The sequence below is a fragment of the Rhinatrema bivittatum genome, chromosome 1 (assembly GCF_901001135.1).
Source record: "Rhinatrema bivittatum chromosome 1, aRhiBiv1.1, whole genome shotgun sequence".
Taxonomy (NCBI): domain Eukaryota; kingdom Metazoa; phylum Chordata; class Amphibia; order Gymnophiona; family Rhinatrematidae; genus Rhinatrema; species Rhinatrema bivittatum.
In genome coordinates this window covers 280808004-280824336 of record NC_042615.1, presented here as the reverse complement: position 1 = coordinate 280824336, position 16333 = coordinate 280808004, and the positions used below count along the sequence as shown (strand labels likewise).

The window sequence follows — 16333 nt, the reverse complement described above, 5'->3', positions numbered from 1 at the left end:
AACACAAGGGCTATGGTCATCTGCTGAGCGAAAGTTTTAAATCAATATCCTAGAACTCAGAGCCATTTGCGATGCAGTTCGCACCTTCTCATGGCTTCTTGCACACAAATCGGTCATGATATACACGGACAACCAGGTAGCCATGTACTACCTAAACAAAGAAGGCTGGTCCAGTTCCAGGACTTTGTGCAAAGAAGCCGTACTGCTCTTGGAATGAGCACACTCGATACAGCTTCAAGCCACTTATCTTCCTACATCTTTCGCAGATGGGGAACAACTCTGGTGGATCTCTTTGCCACAGAATGCAACACAAAGGTGCCACAGTTCTGCTCCCTCTATCCGAGTGACAAAAGGATCGCCTAAGATGCCTTCCTCATAATGTAGTTGGAAAGTCTTCTCTACGCATTCCCTCCAATTCCACTGATAGGACGGGTGGTACAGAAATGCATAGCAAACAACTCAGATCTCGTCCTGATCACCCCAGCATGGTCCAGACAACCGTGGTACACCTACCTAGTTCATCTCTCCACACAGCCGCCGATTCCTCTTCAGGACAGAGTTGGCCTAACTCAGGAGGGGGAAACACTGATACATCCTATGCAAGGCTCCCTTTGGCCTTCTAACTCAGGAGGGGGGAACATTGATACATCCTATGCAAGACTCCCTTCACCTGACTGTGTGGAGATTGAGAGGGAAGTATTAGGCCATCCTACCATCACTCACGACATTCAAGATATCCTAATCTCAGCACGGAATCCCTCCACGAGGAGAAATTATGCAGCCAAATGGTCCCAACATCACTGCTGGTGCATAATAGCATCCTTGGACCCCCTTCCAATCTTCAAGGAACAGTTACTTAAATACCTCCACTTACTTTTTCGATCTGGTCTGGCTATCTTGTCCATCCGGGTACATCTCAATGCCATAGCAGCGTACCATTCATCCATTCAATGTGTCTCCATCTCTACACATCCCTTAATATCTCACTTCATGAGGGGCATTCTATGCACCCCCGCCATGCCTTGGGACTTGAATGTCGTCCTCAAGACGCTAATACTTCCCCCCTTTGAACCTCTGGGGATGGTCGAATTGAAGTTTCTCATATAGAAAGTGCTGTACCTCGTTGCCATCACATCAGCCCAATGGGTAAATGAATTGCAAGTGCTAGTGCATTACCCCCCTTTTCTTCAATTCTATCACAACAAAGTAACCCTGCGAACACACCCATCCTTTGTTCCCAAGGTGGTTTCCGTCTTCCACCTCAACCAGACAATCACCCTACTAACCTTCTTTCTGAAGCTTAATACCTCGGAAAAGGAAGCCCTGTTACATACTGGCCTACTACAAGCAAAGGACTCATTCCCCTCGCAGACCTTCACAGCTTTTCCTCTGCTACAATTCGAATGCCCAGGTCTTCCAGTGTCTAAACGCACACTAGCCAGCTGGTTGACCCAATGCATCCACTTCTGCTGTCAAAGTTGATCGGAAACTCTGTCATCGAAGGTAAAGGCACATCAACTGAGGGCTGTGGCTGCTTCCATAGCCCACTTGCGATAGGTTCCTTTTAAGGATATTTGCAAGGCAGCGCCCTGGTCATCTTTGCACACTTTCACCTCCTCTTATTTTCTGCAACAGCATGTCAGGTCAGACACCCTAATGCAAATGAAATTTTAAGGCATGCCACTAATGCGTAGAATTGTCCACCGACCTAGCAAGTTTCCTCTGGGAAAAAAAATAAAGACCAAAGAGAGGACAGTGGGGAACAGAAACAAACGTAATCATGGACTTGAGGCTCAGCTTCCATATACCTATGCTCCGAAACCTTGAGCTAGGGACTCCCAGAAAGCATGGCTAATTCAGCCTGCTTATCTGTGAAAAAAAGCAAGTTTGCTTTTACCATAAATGGTGTTTTCCGTAGCTAGCAGGCCATGCGTCCCCACCCTCCTCCCTGGGCGGTCTGTGCTTCTTCACGTTGTTTCGCCTTGCTATCTCATACTCCTTTTCTATCCTTTGGAAACAACTGAGGGGGGACTATTGACCGTGCAGAAAGTCCTGACTCCTGGCTCAACCCGGGGGTGCCACTGGAGGCAGCCCTGACACCTCAAAGTAAAAATAAATAAAATAAAACTTTACATGTAGTGATGGTCCTCCCCTCTCCCCAACCTGTTCTCGCCAAATAAAAAAGACCCCTCCAAATGTCTGCAAAAAAATAATTGGGGTTCAAGGGTAGCCCCCACCCCAATAGTAAAGTAAGCTTGTTTGGGATATAGTGCCCCCCCCCTTCCCACATCCCCTGCACCTTTAAAAGAAGAATAAGCTCCTGCGATGGGGTCCAGGGTGCCCTGTTGCACCTGACCCGGTCAACACCATTTTTCAAACCTGTCACATACTTAAATGTAATCCACTTTGAAGTGCCAAAAACTAGAATATAAATTAATATGGAAATAAATATTAGTTCAGTTGGGGATATTCTGACAGAGATAATCATTCTCTCTTTGAGGGACATTGGGGTTCCTCCATCCTTAAAGCAAGCAATAGTTAGCCTTATTCAAAAAGATTATACAGTGTCTTCTGCTCTTTTATCGAATTATCGCCCAATTTCTAATCTGTGTTCCTTGGGTAAAGTTTTAGAAAAATGGGTTTTAGTTCAGTTTGATGACTTTTTTGAATCCAAGAGCAATATGGTTTAAGAAAGAATTATGGCACAGAGACCTTATTTTCTTTGTTAAATGATCATTGAAATTTAGAATCTACCTTATAAATGGCCTGTGACCGACGGCCCGCAAATGCGCAGTAGAGCGCAGCTCTACTGCGCATGTGCGGGCAAGGACGTCGATCAGAAAAAAAAATGGCGGTGGGGCCGCAGGAGCGGGAGGAGAAGCAGCGGCGCCGCGCGCGCGCGGTGCCACTGCTTCTCCTCCCCAGATCTGCCGGCAGATCTCGGGGGGGGGAGGGTGTCACTCCCGCGCCCCCCGAGATCTGCCGGCAGGAGCGGGAGGAGAAGCAGCGGCGCCGCGCGCGCGCGGTGCCGCTACTTCTCCTCCCCAGATCTGCCGGCAGATCGCGCGGGGGTCACTGCCGCGCGCGCGGGAGTGACACCCCCCCCTGAGATCTGCCGGCAGGAGCGGGAGGAGTCAATGGAGCCGGGTGAGGGTTGCGGGAAGTCGCGCTTACGGCGCCGGGAGGAAATGGAGGTGGGTGAAGGGAGGGACTGAGTGGGAGGGAGGGAGAGAGAGGGGGACTGAGTGAGTGGGAGTGAGGGAGAGGAGGGAGTGAGGGAGAGGGGGGACTGAGTGAGAGGAGAGGGAGGGTGGAGAGGAGTGGGTGGGGGGGGGGGTGGTGAAGAGTGAGGGGAGAGAGAATGAGGGGGAGGTGAGAGACAGAGGGATGTAGCCCGTTTTAACGGGCTTTACGGCTTGTATAAGATGTTGGGATTCTTATAGAATTGCATATATCATCTGCTTTTGATACCATTTTCCATGCCAAATTGATTTCTTATTTGTAACATATTGGTGTGGGTGGAGCGGTTTTACAGTGGTTCAAATCATATTTGCAAGATCAGGTACAGTGAGTACAGCAAAATGTGGTAGTATTAAAATTGGTATAGGAGTACTATAGAAGTGCCTCAGGGTCTGGCATTATCTGCTATCCTATTTAATATACAGTGGCTTGCAAAAGATTTCGACCCCCGAAAAAATAAGATTACAAATGACACTTACACAGATTGTTCCAGACAGCATGTTTATTGCAAACCAGTATGCTCTTAAAGTAAATTTTCAAAGTCACAATTCATTATTTCTCTGAATTTTTTGTAAAATAAAATTAAAAACTGAAAAATGCTGCTTGCATAAGAATTTAACCCCTATGTTGTAGAAGCTCCAAGTTTTTATACAGATGAAAGAGATTGCCTTAACACTTGGCTTACAACTGGTGTCTACCTGTGAATCATTAACAAAGGTCAGTTTTTCTGGATAAAAGACTCCCTAATTCCAGTACCATTGGTCAGACTATGAATCTGAAGGAAAGCTGTGAAAATGAAGACAAAATATGTTTTTTCTTTGTGTACATAAAAGTGAATCCAAAACCAGTGGATTATGCACCTCTACCAGCAGATGGAGACTGAGCAAAGCTGACATCTCAGTATATATATACCCCTGCAGTGACATCAGCCCACCAGTATTCTCCATCTCCAGTAGATGGTGGACGTGTATCTCCCTATGGAGGATTACTTTAAGTTTTAGAAGAAGAAAAGAAGGAAATTTAATTTGCCCCGCTCTCCTGTGGTGATACCATATGGTCCCTTCCTCAGTTGAGAATTCCTAAGGTGAGAATTCCTCAGATGAGTGTCTTGGTCTGGTAGCTGATTTTCAGCCGGCATGGACTTAACTGTTAAAAAAAAAAAAAAAAAAAAAGGCTGAAAGGAAGCTGAGCACGGTGGTAAAAGTGTATATACCCTCTCCCCCCTGCAGCTGGAGACTGATTCTGTTCTCAGCCGGGACAGGTTGAGCTCAGGTAAAGAATGAAAAAAAAAAATTATAATCTGAGAGTAAGTTTTTGTAGGTGTTCCTCTCTCCTTCTGTCTCTGTGCTCGGTGCGCCAATCTGACATTCGTTACTGCCTCCATGGGAGTTTGGGGGATGTGGGCAGCCTAGAGGGTTGAGCGGCCTTTGGGCTAGGCCCTGCTCTCAAGCTTTTTCCTTGTTCGCCACAGTGACATTTTACATTCTTTTTCCCTGCGCATTACTCTGCCATCTTCAGTTCCGTCGGATTGTGCAAGTGCGTCCAGGTGTGTGTCCAGTTGTGTGTCATCCATTGTACCTGAAGACTGGAGGGTGGCTAAATGTAACCCTAATATTTAAAAAGGGCTCCAGAGACTATCTGGGAAACAACAGACAGGTTAGCCTGACTTCAGTGCCAGGAAAAATAGTGGAAAGTGTTCTAAATATCAAAATAACAGAACATATAGAAAGACATGGTTTAATGGAACAAAATCAGCATGGCTTTACCCAAGGCAAGTCTTGCCTCACAAATCTGCTTCACTTTTTTGAAGGAGTCAATAAACCTGTAGATAAAGATGAACCGGTAGATGTAGTATATTTGGATTTTCAGAAGGCGTTTGACAAAGTTCCTCATGAGAGGCTTCTAGGAAAAGTCTAAAGTTATGGGATAAGTGGTGATGTCCTTTCATGGATTACAATCTGGCCAAAAGACAGGAAACAGCGAGTAGGATTAAATGGACAATTTTCTCAGTGGAAGGGAGTAGGCAGTAGAGTGCCTCAGGGATCTGTATTGGGACCCGTACTTTTCAATATATTTATAAATGATCTGGAAAGAAATACAAGTAAGGTAATCAAATTTGCAGATGATACAAAATTGTTCAGAGTAGTTAAATCACAAGCAGATTGTGATAAATTGCAGGAAGACCTGCATCCAAAAGGCAGACGAAATTTAATGTGGATAAGTGCAAGGTGATGCATATAGGGAAAAATAACCCATGCTAACAATGTCAGGTTCCATAATAGGAGCTACCACCCAAGAAAGAGATCTAGGCGTCATGGTGGATAACACATTAAAATCATCAATTCAGTGTGCTGCAGCAGTCAAAAAAAGCAAACAGAATGTTGGAAATTATTAGACAGGGAATGGTGAATAAAACGGAAAATGTCATAATGCCTCTGTATCGCTCCATGGTGAGACTGCACCTTGAATACTGTGTACGATGTGGTCGCCGCATCTCAAAAAAGTTATAGTTGTGATGGAAAGGTGTTGAGGCAGTGTGATTGGGTTTGAATAGGTACCAACATTTGTTAATCAAGAGAGCAGTGAGTCACTCTGGCTGACTAACTGAAGTTAGACTGTTTGTATTTCCCAGCCCACCTACCCCTAGCCCATCATCATTTATAGGCAGGTGCCACTTTCACAAAAAAACCCCAAAAAACCAACAAACATTTATTGAGAATTCGATCAGACCCCGGTAGGCCACTACCAGACATATAGCATATGGCAGTGGCTATTTTCTACGTCAACTTAATTAATAGCAGGTAATGGACTTCTCCTCCAAGAACTTATCCAAGCCTTTTTTAAACACAGCTATACTAACTGCACTAACCACATCCTCTGGCAACAAATTCCAGAGTTTAATTGTGCGTTGAGTAAAAAAGAACTTTCTCCGATTAGTTTTAAATGTGCCACATGCTAACTTCATGGAGTGCCCCCTAGTCTTTCTATTATCCGAAAGAGTAAATAACTGATTCACATCTACCCGTTCTAGACCTCTCATGATTTTAAACACCTTTATCATATCCCCCCTCAGCCATCTCTTCTCCAAGCTGAAAAGTCCTAACCTCTTTAGTCTTTCCTCATAGGGGAGCTGTTCTATTCCCCTTATCATTTTGGTAGCCCTTCTCTGTACCTTCTCCATCGCAATTATATCTTTTTTGAGATGCGGCGACCAGAATTGTACACAGTATTCAAGGTGCGGTCTCAACATGGAGTGATACAGAGGCATTATGATATTTTCCGTTTTATTCACCATTCCCTTTCTAATAATTCCCAACATTCTGTTTGCTTTTTTGACTGCCGCAGCACACTGAACCAATGATTTCAATGTGTTATCCACTATGACGCCTAGATCTCTTTCTTGGGTTGTAGCACCTAATATGGAACCTAACGTTGTGTAACTATAGCATGGGATATTTTTCCCTATATGCATCACCTTGCACTTATCCACATTAAATTTCATCTGCCATTTTGATGCCCAATTTTCCAGTCTTACAAGGTCTTCCTGCAATTTATCACAATCTGCTTGTGATTTAACTACTCTGAACAATTTTGTATCATCTGCAAATTTGATTATCTCACTCGTCGTATTTCTTTCCAGATCATTTATAAATATATTGAAAACTAAGGGTCCCAATACAGATCCCTGAGGCACTCCACTGCCCACTCCCTTCCACTGAGAAAATTGTCCATTTAATCCTACTCTCTGTTTCCGGTCTTTTAGCCAGTTTGCAATCCACGAAAGGACATCACTACCTATCCCATGACTTTTTACTTTTCCTAGAAGACTCTCATGAGGAACTTTGTCAAATGCCTTCTGAAAATCCAAGTATACTACATCTACTGGTTCACCTTTATCCACATGTTTATTAACTCCTTCAAAAAAGTGAAGCAGATTTGTGAGGCAAGACTTGCCTTGGGTAAAGCCATGCTGACTTTGTTCCATTAAACCATGTCTTTCTATATGTTCTGTGATTTTGATGTTTAGAACACTTTCCACTATTTTTCCTGGCACTGAAGTCTGTAGTTTCCCGGATCGCCCGTGGAGCCCTTTTTAAATATTTGGGGTTACATTTGCTATCCTCCAGTTTTCAGGTACAATGGATGATTTTAATGATAAGTTACAAATTTTTACTAATAGGTCTGAAATTTCATTTTTTAGTTCCTTCAGAACTCTGGGGTGTATACCATCTGGTCCAGGTGATTTACTACTCTTCAGTTTGTCAATCAGGTCTATCGCATCCTCTAGGTTCACCTTGATGTGATTCAGTCCATCTGAATCATTGCCCATGAAAACCTTCTCCAGTACGGGTACTTCAGTGGGGATTGTGATCGCAGACTCTCCTGGCTGCAGGCCTCAGACCTCTGCCTGAGGTTTAGGAAAGACTTGCTGTCGTGCTGTGCAGTGGAGAAAATCTCTTTGTAGATAAGGTCAAAGAAACATATCATACAGCGCTTGTGTGATGCTTCAGCATTTCTCCACAGCTACTACATATTCACCTTCTTCTTTCAGGTGTTACCCAAGTATGGGGCGTTATCTTCCACCCTTTCTTAGTCCTGTGTACAGCAAAACCCTTGGCACATCTCTACATGAGAAGAGCCCATTGGATCCTCAGATTGCAGTGGATTCAAACCACACAGGATCTTTGAGACAGAATGCACATGATTGGGCCTCTCAGGGACTCACTGTCTTGGTGGTGGATGTAATCCACTCCAATTTACGGTATTACATTCCAAATCCATCCAGCAAAAATTGTCCTCACCATTGATGCGTCCAACCTGGGATGGGAAGCCCACGTAGGATGATTTTGCACCCAAGGTCTTTGGTCTGCTCAGGAAAAGCTTTATCAGAAAACATTTCTTGGAGCTAAGAGTAGTTTGGTATGCTCTGAAGGCTTTCAGAAATTGGTTGGCAAGCAAGGTACGGTAGTTCTGGTCCAGACAGACAATCAAGTAGCGATGTTTTACATCAGCAAGCAAGTAGGATAGGAATTATACCTAGTCTGTCAAGAGGTTGTCCAGATGTGGGACTGGGCAATCTCACAGGAGATTGTCCTCAGAACCACATATCTGGCAGTAAGAAGAATGTTCTTATGAACAGATTGTTGGGTCCTGGAACCCCATGAATGGTCCCCAGACCAGAGGAGTAGCAAACCAGATATTCCACAAGCGGGGCACACCCAGAACCATACATTCCACAGGTTTGTATTCCCTCAGAACAGAAAGGTCCTGCTGTTCTATTCCAAAAAAGGAACATGAGGTGAAGTAGCATCTGATACATTTGTCCTCAATGGAGAGCAGGCATGCTGTGTGTGTATCCTCCAATTCCATTCATCGCAAATACTTTGTTGAGGCTAAGAAGAGACCAGGGGGACCATGATTATCACAGCTCCTTTTGGCTGAGACAGATTTATCAGGCCTTCCACTGTGTCTTGGGACCTCAAGGTGGTACCTGCCCAGCTGATGAAAACTCCTTTTGAGCAGCTGTGCTCCTGTGACCTGTAGTACCTGACCTGGAAGATCGTATTTTTGGTGATGGTGACCTCACCGTACAGAGCCAGCAAGCTCAAGGCTCTAGTGACTTATCCACCTTATACCAAGTTTTTTCATGATAGGGTGGTTCTGCACACCCATCCTAAGGTGATGTTGGAATTCCATCTTAGCCATTTAATTGTTCTTCCAGCATTCTTTCCCAGATATATCCACCAAGGTGAACAAGCACTACACAGTTTGGACTGTAAGAGAACCTTGGCCTTCTACCTGGAGTGTACTGAAGACCACAGAAAGTCCATCCAGCTTTTTGTTTCTTTTGACACCAACAAACTAGGGATTACTGTTGGCAAACCCATTTTAACCAGTTGGCTAGCAGATTGCATATCCTTCTGTTATGCCCAGGAGGGCCTGTGTCTGGTGGGTCATGTCAAGGCTTATAGTGTCAGAGCCATGACATCATCGGTATCCCACTTAAGATTGGTCTATATTGAGATTTACAAGACTGCAACATGGAGTTCTCTCCACATATTCACACTGCACTATTGCTTGGTCAAAGACTCCTGACGCGGCAGTAGGTTCAGCCGGTCTGTCTTGCGGAACATCTTTGAGGTTCCGCAAGACAGACTGGCTGAACCTACTGCCTGGTTATAGTTGTGTTTTACATCTTTGAGATGTAAAACACAACTATAACCTTCCTAGAGACTGATATTTTTATTCCAGGCTGCTCCTTTACAAGAAAAATATAAATAAGGCTTGTTGCCATTTTAAGCAGAAACTAAATATTTTGCATAAATAGAAAAAAAGTTCTTGTTGTGCTCATTGTCACTGTTGTGGTTTCCCCCTTTTTTTTTTTTTTTTGTTGTGTCAGTCTGGGGCTTGGAATTCCCCACTTCAGGACTGCCATCCTGCTTGTCCTCAAAGAAAGCAGAGTTGCTTACCTGTAAAAGGTGTTCTTTGAGGACAATAGGATACCAGTCCTTACGAAACCCAGTTGGCTTCTCCAAGTTTAGTTAAGAAATTTAGACTGAAGGGGTCCTGCATATATATGTGATATTATACCACTCCACACATACCCAGTAGGGCACAGTCAAAGTTCTAGGCTGTGCTCCATTGGATGATATCACCCATTTGTAAGGACTGACATCTTGCTGTCTTTGGAGAATACATGTTACAGGTAAGCAAACCTGCTTTATCTCACCAGCGAGGGTTGAGTGATTGAGGTCTGACCACCTTCTCCCTCTCCCTCTCCCTCTTACAGTATTCCATACACAGTACTATAGTGCCATACTGTCATGGCTTTCTGCGTGACTGAAGATGCAACCTCTTTTTATTCTCTTGGTGTGTCAGCAGGTATCGCTTAGCTGTAACGTAGCACCAGGTGCTGATCTTGCTTACCCTTGACTCCCTTTCAGGTCTCCTTGCCACCCGCCTGAAAGCTTTGCATCTTACTCTTTCACCCTTCCCGACTGATTTCCTTCTTCCTGTTTCTCTGTCTCTGCAGTCTGCAAAAGCTGCATTGTGAAGTACCTGCAGACAAGTAAATACTGCCCAATGTGCAACATCAAGATCCATGAGACACAGCCGCTGCTGAACCTGAAGCTGGACCGTGTCATGCAGGACATCGTCTACAAGCTGGTCCCAAGTCTGCAAGAAAGTGAGTGTAGCTAGACTCGAGTGAATGAGGGGGCATGTCTGGAACTTAATGTGCCAGAGCAGCAACTGTTACCATTCTGGCTAGCAACTCAAATCAGAAATCTTCTAGTCTGGGGAAAAGAATGGGACACACATTTTATTCTGATTCAATTTAAGATTTCCTCACACTGCTCTACTACTTATTTAGCTCCTGAGGCTAGAGGGAACACCCTATGCTGAGATGGGAAGAGAATTCTGTTATTCTTCCTACTTTTCCTGGCACACCCATGAATCCCAACCCTGCTCTGCAGAATTGCTCTTCTCTGGCTTTAGGTCCATTTGCTGTGTCTCTTCAGACTTTGGCTTCTCACACTGCTCCAACAGTACACTGGCAGCGCTGAACTGGAAAGACTTTCTTGAGGGTTGCAGCGTTGATGTATGCAGGCGCACCCAGAGTATACATTTGTATCCACTTCATAAAGAACCAAAGGGCCTCTCTAGCATATATTAAATACTGTTTGAGAAAGAAAAACAGAGTTGGAAGAACTAGCTCCTTAAGGTCCTGCTGAATTGTAAAAAGGCTTTTGTCTGCATTCTTTTCTGAATGATCCGGTTGTGTGCAATGACGTATTCTTGCCTGTTCATTCAGTAACATATTCTCCTGCTCCAGTCAGGCCCTTTCTTGAAATGAAGCAGGATTTCATTGTTACTATACATGTAACCTCAGATGTCTCTGCACTTTTCTACCTGTGACCTCTAGCACTATTCAGCTTGGGGATGATCTTCTAGGAGGAAAGCTGGGAGTCATACTTTCATGCCAAGAGTTCTCCTGCCTTGCAGAACTAGCCCATACATCCACTGTAAACAAATCAGTTGGGGATTAATCGCATCTTTCTTTTGTTTCGCAGATGAGGATAAACGGATCCGAGAGTTCTACCAGTCGCGAGGTTTAGACAGAATTGTGCAACCTACAAATGAAGGTATCTCTATATTAATAATATCCCCTGCCTCCTTTCTGTGGCAAACATAGTTCCAATTGCTATATTGGCCTGTTCAATGTTTTTTTTAATCCTTTTTTGAAAGTTGTTTAAAGTGTGTGGTGGTATTCACGGGTATCTTGGGCCCTTCTTCTTCCCTTTTGAAAATGACTTTACATCTTTGAAACTTGAACATCACATCTCTGTTTGCAGTTTTCAGCCTGCTAGCAGTGACGCAGGGTACAGATAGCTTAAGAACATAAGAAGTTGCCATACTGGATCAGACCAAGGATCCATCAAGCTCAGTAACCTGTTTCTAACAGTGACCAATCCAAGTCACAAGTACCTGGCAAGTGCCCAGCATTAAATAGATCCCAGTCTAATATTCCTATTGATTAATAGCAGTTTATGGACTTCTCCTAGACGTCATGTGCCAAGTGGTGCAGACTGCATTCTCCCAGCCTGGGAGATGAGTGTCACCTCTGTCCTGGGAGGCTTAACATCATTCTTCTCTTTCTTTTCCCTGTTATTTCTTCCTTGGAACCAATTCCTCTTACTTAAGTAAGGGTGTCACCAAAGTGTTCCTTACTGTATGCATCAGATGTCTTCAGTGATGCTGAATGTATGATGTCAGAGAGAACAAGTGGGTAGTTTTCCATGACATTTCCCAGTAGGGAGTGTCTTACATGGCTCATGAGCCCTCTTTGGCTAGTGTTCTGTTCTTTTCCTTCTCTCTCCTTTCCTGGTGACTGGGATCTAAGGGAGGGGATTCCCAGGCACTGGGACTAGGGAGATTTTCTTGGGATCAAGGAGAATTTTGAGATTGGATAGGACCAAAAGAAGATCCAAAGGGGGAGTTAGTTCCAGATTTTTGCTCTGTGGAAGATTACTTGAGTTCTGAAGAATGGCTTTCTGGTTGGAGTCAGTTTAAGTACTGCCAGACTGGAAAATCTACTTGCAGAGTTACTGTTGAAGGAAAATTGTGAACAGATATCTGAAGTTGTATCAGGTGAAATTTTCTTTTTCTTACTGGAAGAAGTCTACATCCAGCTTGCAGGTACCATGCTGGGAAGGGGGGGGGGGATGTCACTTTTTTTTTTTTTTTTATATATACCTCTTTATGTATAAATTTACTTGGTATACAAAAAGATAAAAAATACTTTTAATACGCAGTCAAAAAGAAAGGTTATTTGTTACAGGTATTCACCATGAGACAACTTAAGATTCTGCCTCACTGTAATGAGAGGGGGACAAGACTAGACAGCATATATTCCAGCCCATAGAATTTGTGTTAAATCTCCCCACACAGTTGCATACTTAAAATTTTCATCCTTTAGAGCATAGAGCAGTTGTTCAATATCTGCTGTATTCAGAATATGGCGATAGTAAATCTGGCCACTAGTAAAAGCTGGGCAACCATTGCTCTATTTCTAAGGGATCAAAGATCCGCAGGCCTAGAAGTATGTACAGTAAGACTTAAAATATCAGCAGTTTCCTGCGTAACCCTGTGACTAGAACTGTCAAACTCCTTGTCAACAAGCAGTGTCAGAGTCAGGGAATAACTTGGTGTTAAAAGACTGAAGGATATATTGTGTGCAATAATCTTTCTCCTAGGACAAGCAGGATGATAGTCCTCACAGATGGGTGACATCATCAGATGGAGCCCGGCATGGAAAACTTTTGTCAAAGTTTCTAGAAATTTTGACTGGCACACTGAGCCCAGCATGCCATTATCCGCACGGCCATGCGGGGTCCCTCTTCAGTCTCTTTATTTTCCACGAAGCAGTAGCCTTTTGGTTCTCGGAGCTCTCTCCAAATTTTTTCTTCTTCTAGGATTTTTCCTCCGTTTCTTCCTCCGCTTGGGGTCCCTCTTCACGGTCAGTTCCCCCGGCATCTCAGTAGGTGTTTTCTCTTGTTCTGTTCAGTCGATTCCCGAGTGTGTTGCCTCCTGGTGGCCGCTGGCCATCGACCACCCACCGGCTTGTTTTTGTACATGCCTGCAGTGTCCGCGAACCATGTCTCACAGATCCGCACGAGGTCTGTATCCTCTGTCTGGGGGCTTCTCACGACGTCCGTAGGTGCTCTGACTGTGCTCAGGTGACCCCTAAGGGCCGTTGTTCCCGGCTGGACAAGATGGAGCAGGTTTTTGGCACTAAAAAGTTGACTCCATCAACTCCAGCATCGGAAGCCTCGACATTGAAGGCCCACGGAGACGCCTCTGATGCTCCATTGCCATCTATGTCCCGTCTGGTTCCTCCTCGTGAAGAAAGGGGCTCGGGGCACCGGCCCTCTCCATTGTCAGATTGATCAAAGGCATCCAGATTGTCGACAACCTCTGCACTGGAGAAAGACCAGGCTGAGTACCAAGGGAAGTACCGGCACCGGCAGTCATCCTCGCATGGCACCGGTGCCGATTCTGGAGGAGCACTGACCCATGCTGAGCCTCCTCCAAAGCAACCCTGTGGTGAAGAGGCCCCAGAAGTCCCAGGCATTCCCTACCGAGTGTGGTGTTGGGCACAGAGGCTCCTCGGCCTCCTGTGGCGGCTCTGGTTACACCACCTCCTCCTCCTCCTCCATTCTCCTCATGAACTTTCAGGAGGAGCTGGACCACAGGGTGCAGCAGGCAGTGCTCCGAGCCCTCCGGAGCTTTGAACCAGCACCTGCACTGTTAGCACCTCTGCTAGAGAGTCTCGACATCTTTTTAGGTGTCCTACAGACATAACCAGTACCTGGGGCTCCTTCAGTATTCCGGCCACTGAAGTCCCCCTCTAGAGCAATACTGATTCCTGGATCCTCCGAAGAGGAAGATGCGCAACTGCACCCGAAGCCCTCGAGGGCTCCTCCACTCCTCAAGCCCATTCTCAGGCCATCAGGAGTTTCAGCGCCGTCTGTTCCCTTGGGGCCCCCGGTGCCCTTGGCACCGTCGATGCCCCAAATTCTGTTGGTGCCCTTGAGTCCCCAGCACCGAGACTACCAAGGCATCCCTCGATGCTGTTGCCGAAGGGTGTGGATGCCGGCCTCCCTCGACGTCCCCTGGTGAGCATTAGCAAGGAAGATATGCCCTACGATCCCCGAGGTGATGATTCTTCCGAGTCCTCTTCTGATGACTCTGGTGACTTGCCTTCTGAGCCCTCTCTGCCAGATGAGCGGCGTCGCTGTCCCCCAAAAGATCTCCTTCGCAGGCTTTGTCTGGGCTATGGCGGAAGCCATTCCTTTCCAACTCATCACAGAGGAGGACGCCCGTCTGCCACAAAATGCTGGAAGTCCTCCAGTTTGTGGATGACCCGAAAGCCACTTGGCTCTTGCCAGTGAGTAGACGGGCCAAGTATTTGGTCCTGCTGGTTTCCAGTCAGTCCATCAGACGAGCAGTCCTTTCAAAATTCTTCAAGAACACATCTGGGTCTTCACCAGGCTTCATCTTAAACAGAAGAAGAGGCAGAATGCGCATCTGTGTCAGGGTGATTTGCATTGCTTGATCAAACAGGTTCAGCGTCACCTGCTGCTGGTTCAACACTACCTGCTGGCTAAACTATTCAGTCGAGGTATGCACCACTCCCCAGGTTTTTTGCTGCCTTTCAGTGAGGGCCTGTATTACTTGCTCCAAAATAGCTTATTGGTTCTGAATTGTTCACAAGTATATATGCAAAATATACACACACACCAAAAAATAAAACTTGCCTGTTCGGCTCTGACTCACTATATATAAGTCCTCCCTCCAGGCGGAGCTATCCTCCTTAGCCTGCTATAAATTAATTTCTTGGCTGCTGCTGCTGCGAGGCCCCAGAAGAAAACAGAAAAATAAATGGAGATTTGTTTTCTTTTAAAATTTCTTTTGGCATGGATTTCTGCCTGTGCCAAGCTTAGCATAGAAATCCCCAAACTGATACATTTGTGCCACTGCGGGTGGTCTTGGGGTAGCCAGAGAACAGACTCAGGCTGGATTCTCACAAAATCTCTCAAACTTCTTTATTAGTTACAAGAAATAACAACAGTGCTAATTTCCTTTGCAATTCCAAACACAAAGACAATGATATAACTTACAGTTCAGCAGTATTTGCTTTCATCTCTCCCCTTACCTTCTGGGCCTAACTAATTATATACCTTCTCAGGAACCTCCGCCCCGGACCAAGATTCCCTGTTGTATTGGGCTTAAGGTGGACTTGGCCAAATCTCTGTGGTTTTTTTCCTGTATATTCCTTCATACTTTGTAATTGCAGGCCCACTTCCAAATTTTCAGACACTCCTAGCAGAGGGTCCAGGACCCTGTGTCCCCTTTGTTCATGTAGAACATTACCACTTGGTTGTCAGTTTGGATTGAAACTTTCTTTCCCTGAAAGAGATATGAATACTTAACAAATGTCGAATGGCTTATCTCTAAGAGGTTGATCTGGATCAGATGTTCTACAGCAGACCAAATCCCCTGAGTTCAGAAAGGGCCTATATACACACTCCACCCCCTGGTGGATGGATCCATTGTCAGCATTACCTGATGAGGTAGAGCTTGAAGGGGGGGGGGGGGGGCACCTACCTTCAGAACATTTGGATATAGCCACCATTGGAGGAACATTTTCATCTCTGTGGTTACCCTAATAGGATGCAATAAAGGCCGACATAGTTGATCCCATTGAAAGTGGAGGCCACACTGAAGAACTTGTTTCTTAGCTTGAGGTGTATCATGGGACCACATACACTGCTGCAATCATGTGTCCATTGACAACTAGGATTTCTTGGACCAGTACATGATCTTGCATCAGCAAGTTCTGGACCAGTGCTTGAAGACAAAATGCCCGATCTGATAGAAGGAATGCTTTTTCTTCTAATGAGTCTATCCATGCCCTGAGAAACTTGATTCTCTGGGCAAGGACAAAGTTTGACTTGGCAAAACTGACTATGAAACCTACTGACTGTGGACCAAGATATTCCCTTTCTGATCTTTCGCCATTCTTTGAGGA

The 16333-nt window shown here is 45.2% G+C and overlaps 1 protein-coding gene across 1 annotated transcript in view; it reads left to right on the top strand.

The window, feature by feature from the left end:
* The window catches only part of PCGF1 (polycomb group ring finger 1), a 182262-nt gene that overhangs the window by 67643 nt on the left and 98286 nt on the right, over positions 1 to 16333 (top strand). Inside the window, exons 3-4 of the mRNA XM_029595703.1 lie at positions 10274 to 10426; positions 11313 to 11384. Of these exons, the coding sequence (XP_029451563.1) occupies positions 10274 to 10426; positions 11313 to 11384 (225 nt within the window). The remainder of the gene's footprint in view (positions 1 to 10273; positions 10427 to 11312; positions 11385 to 16333) is intronic.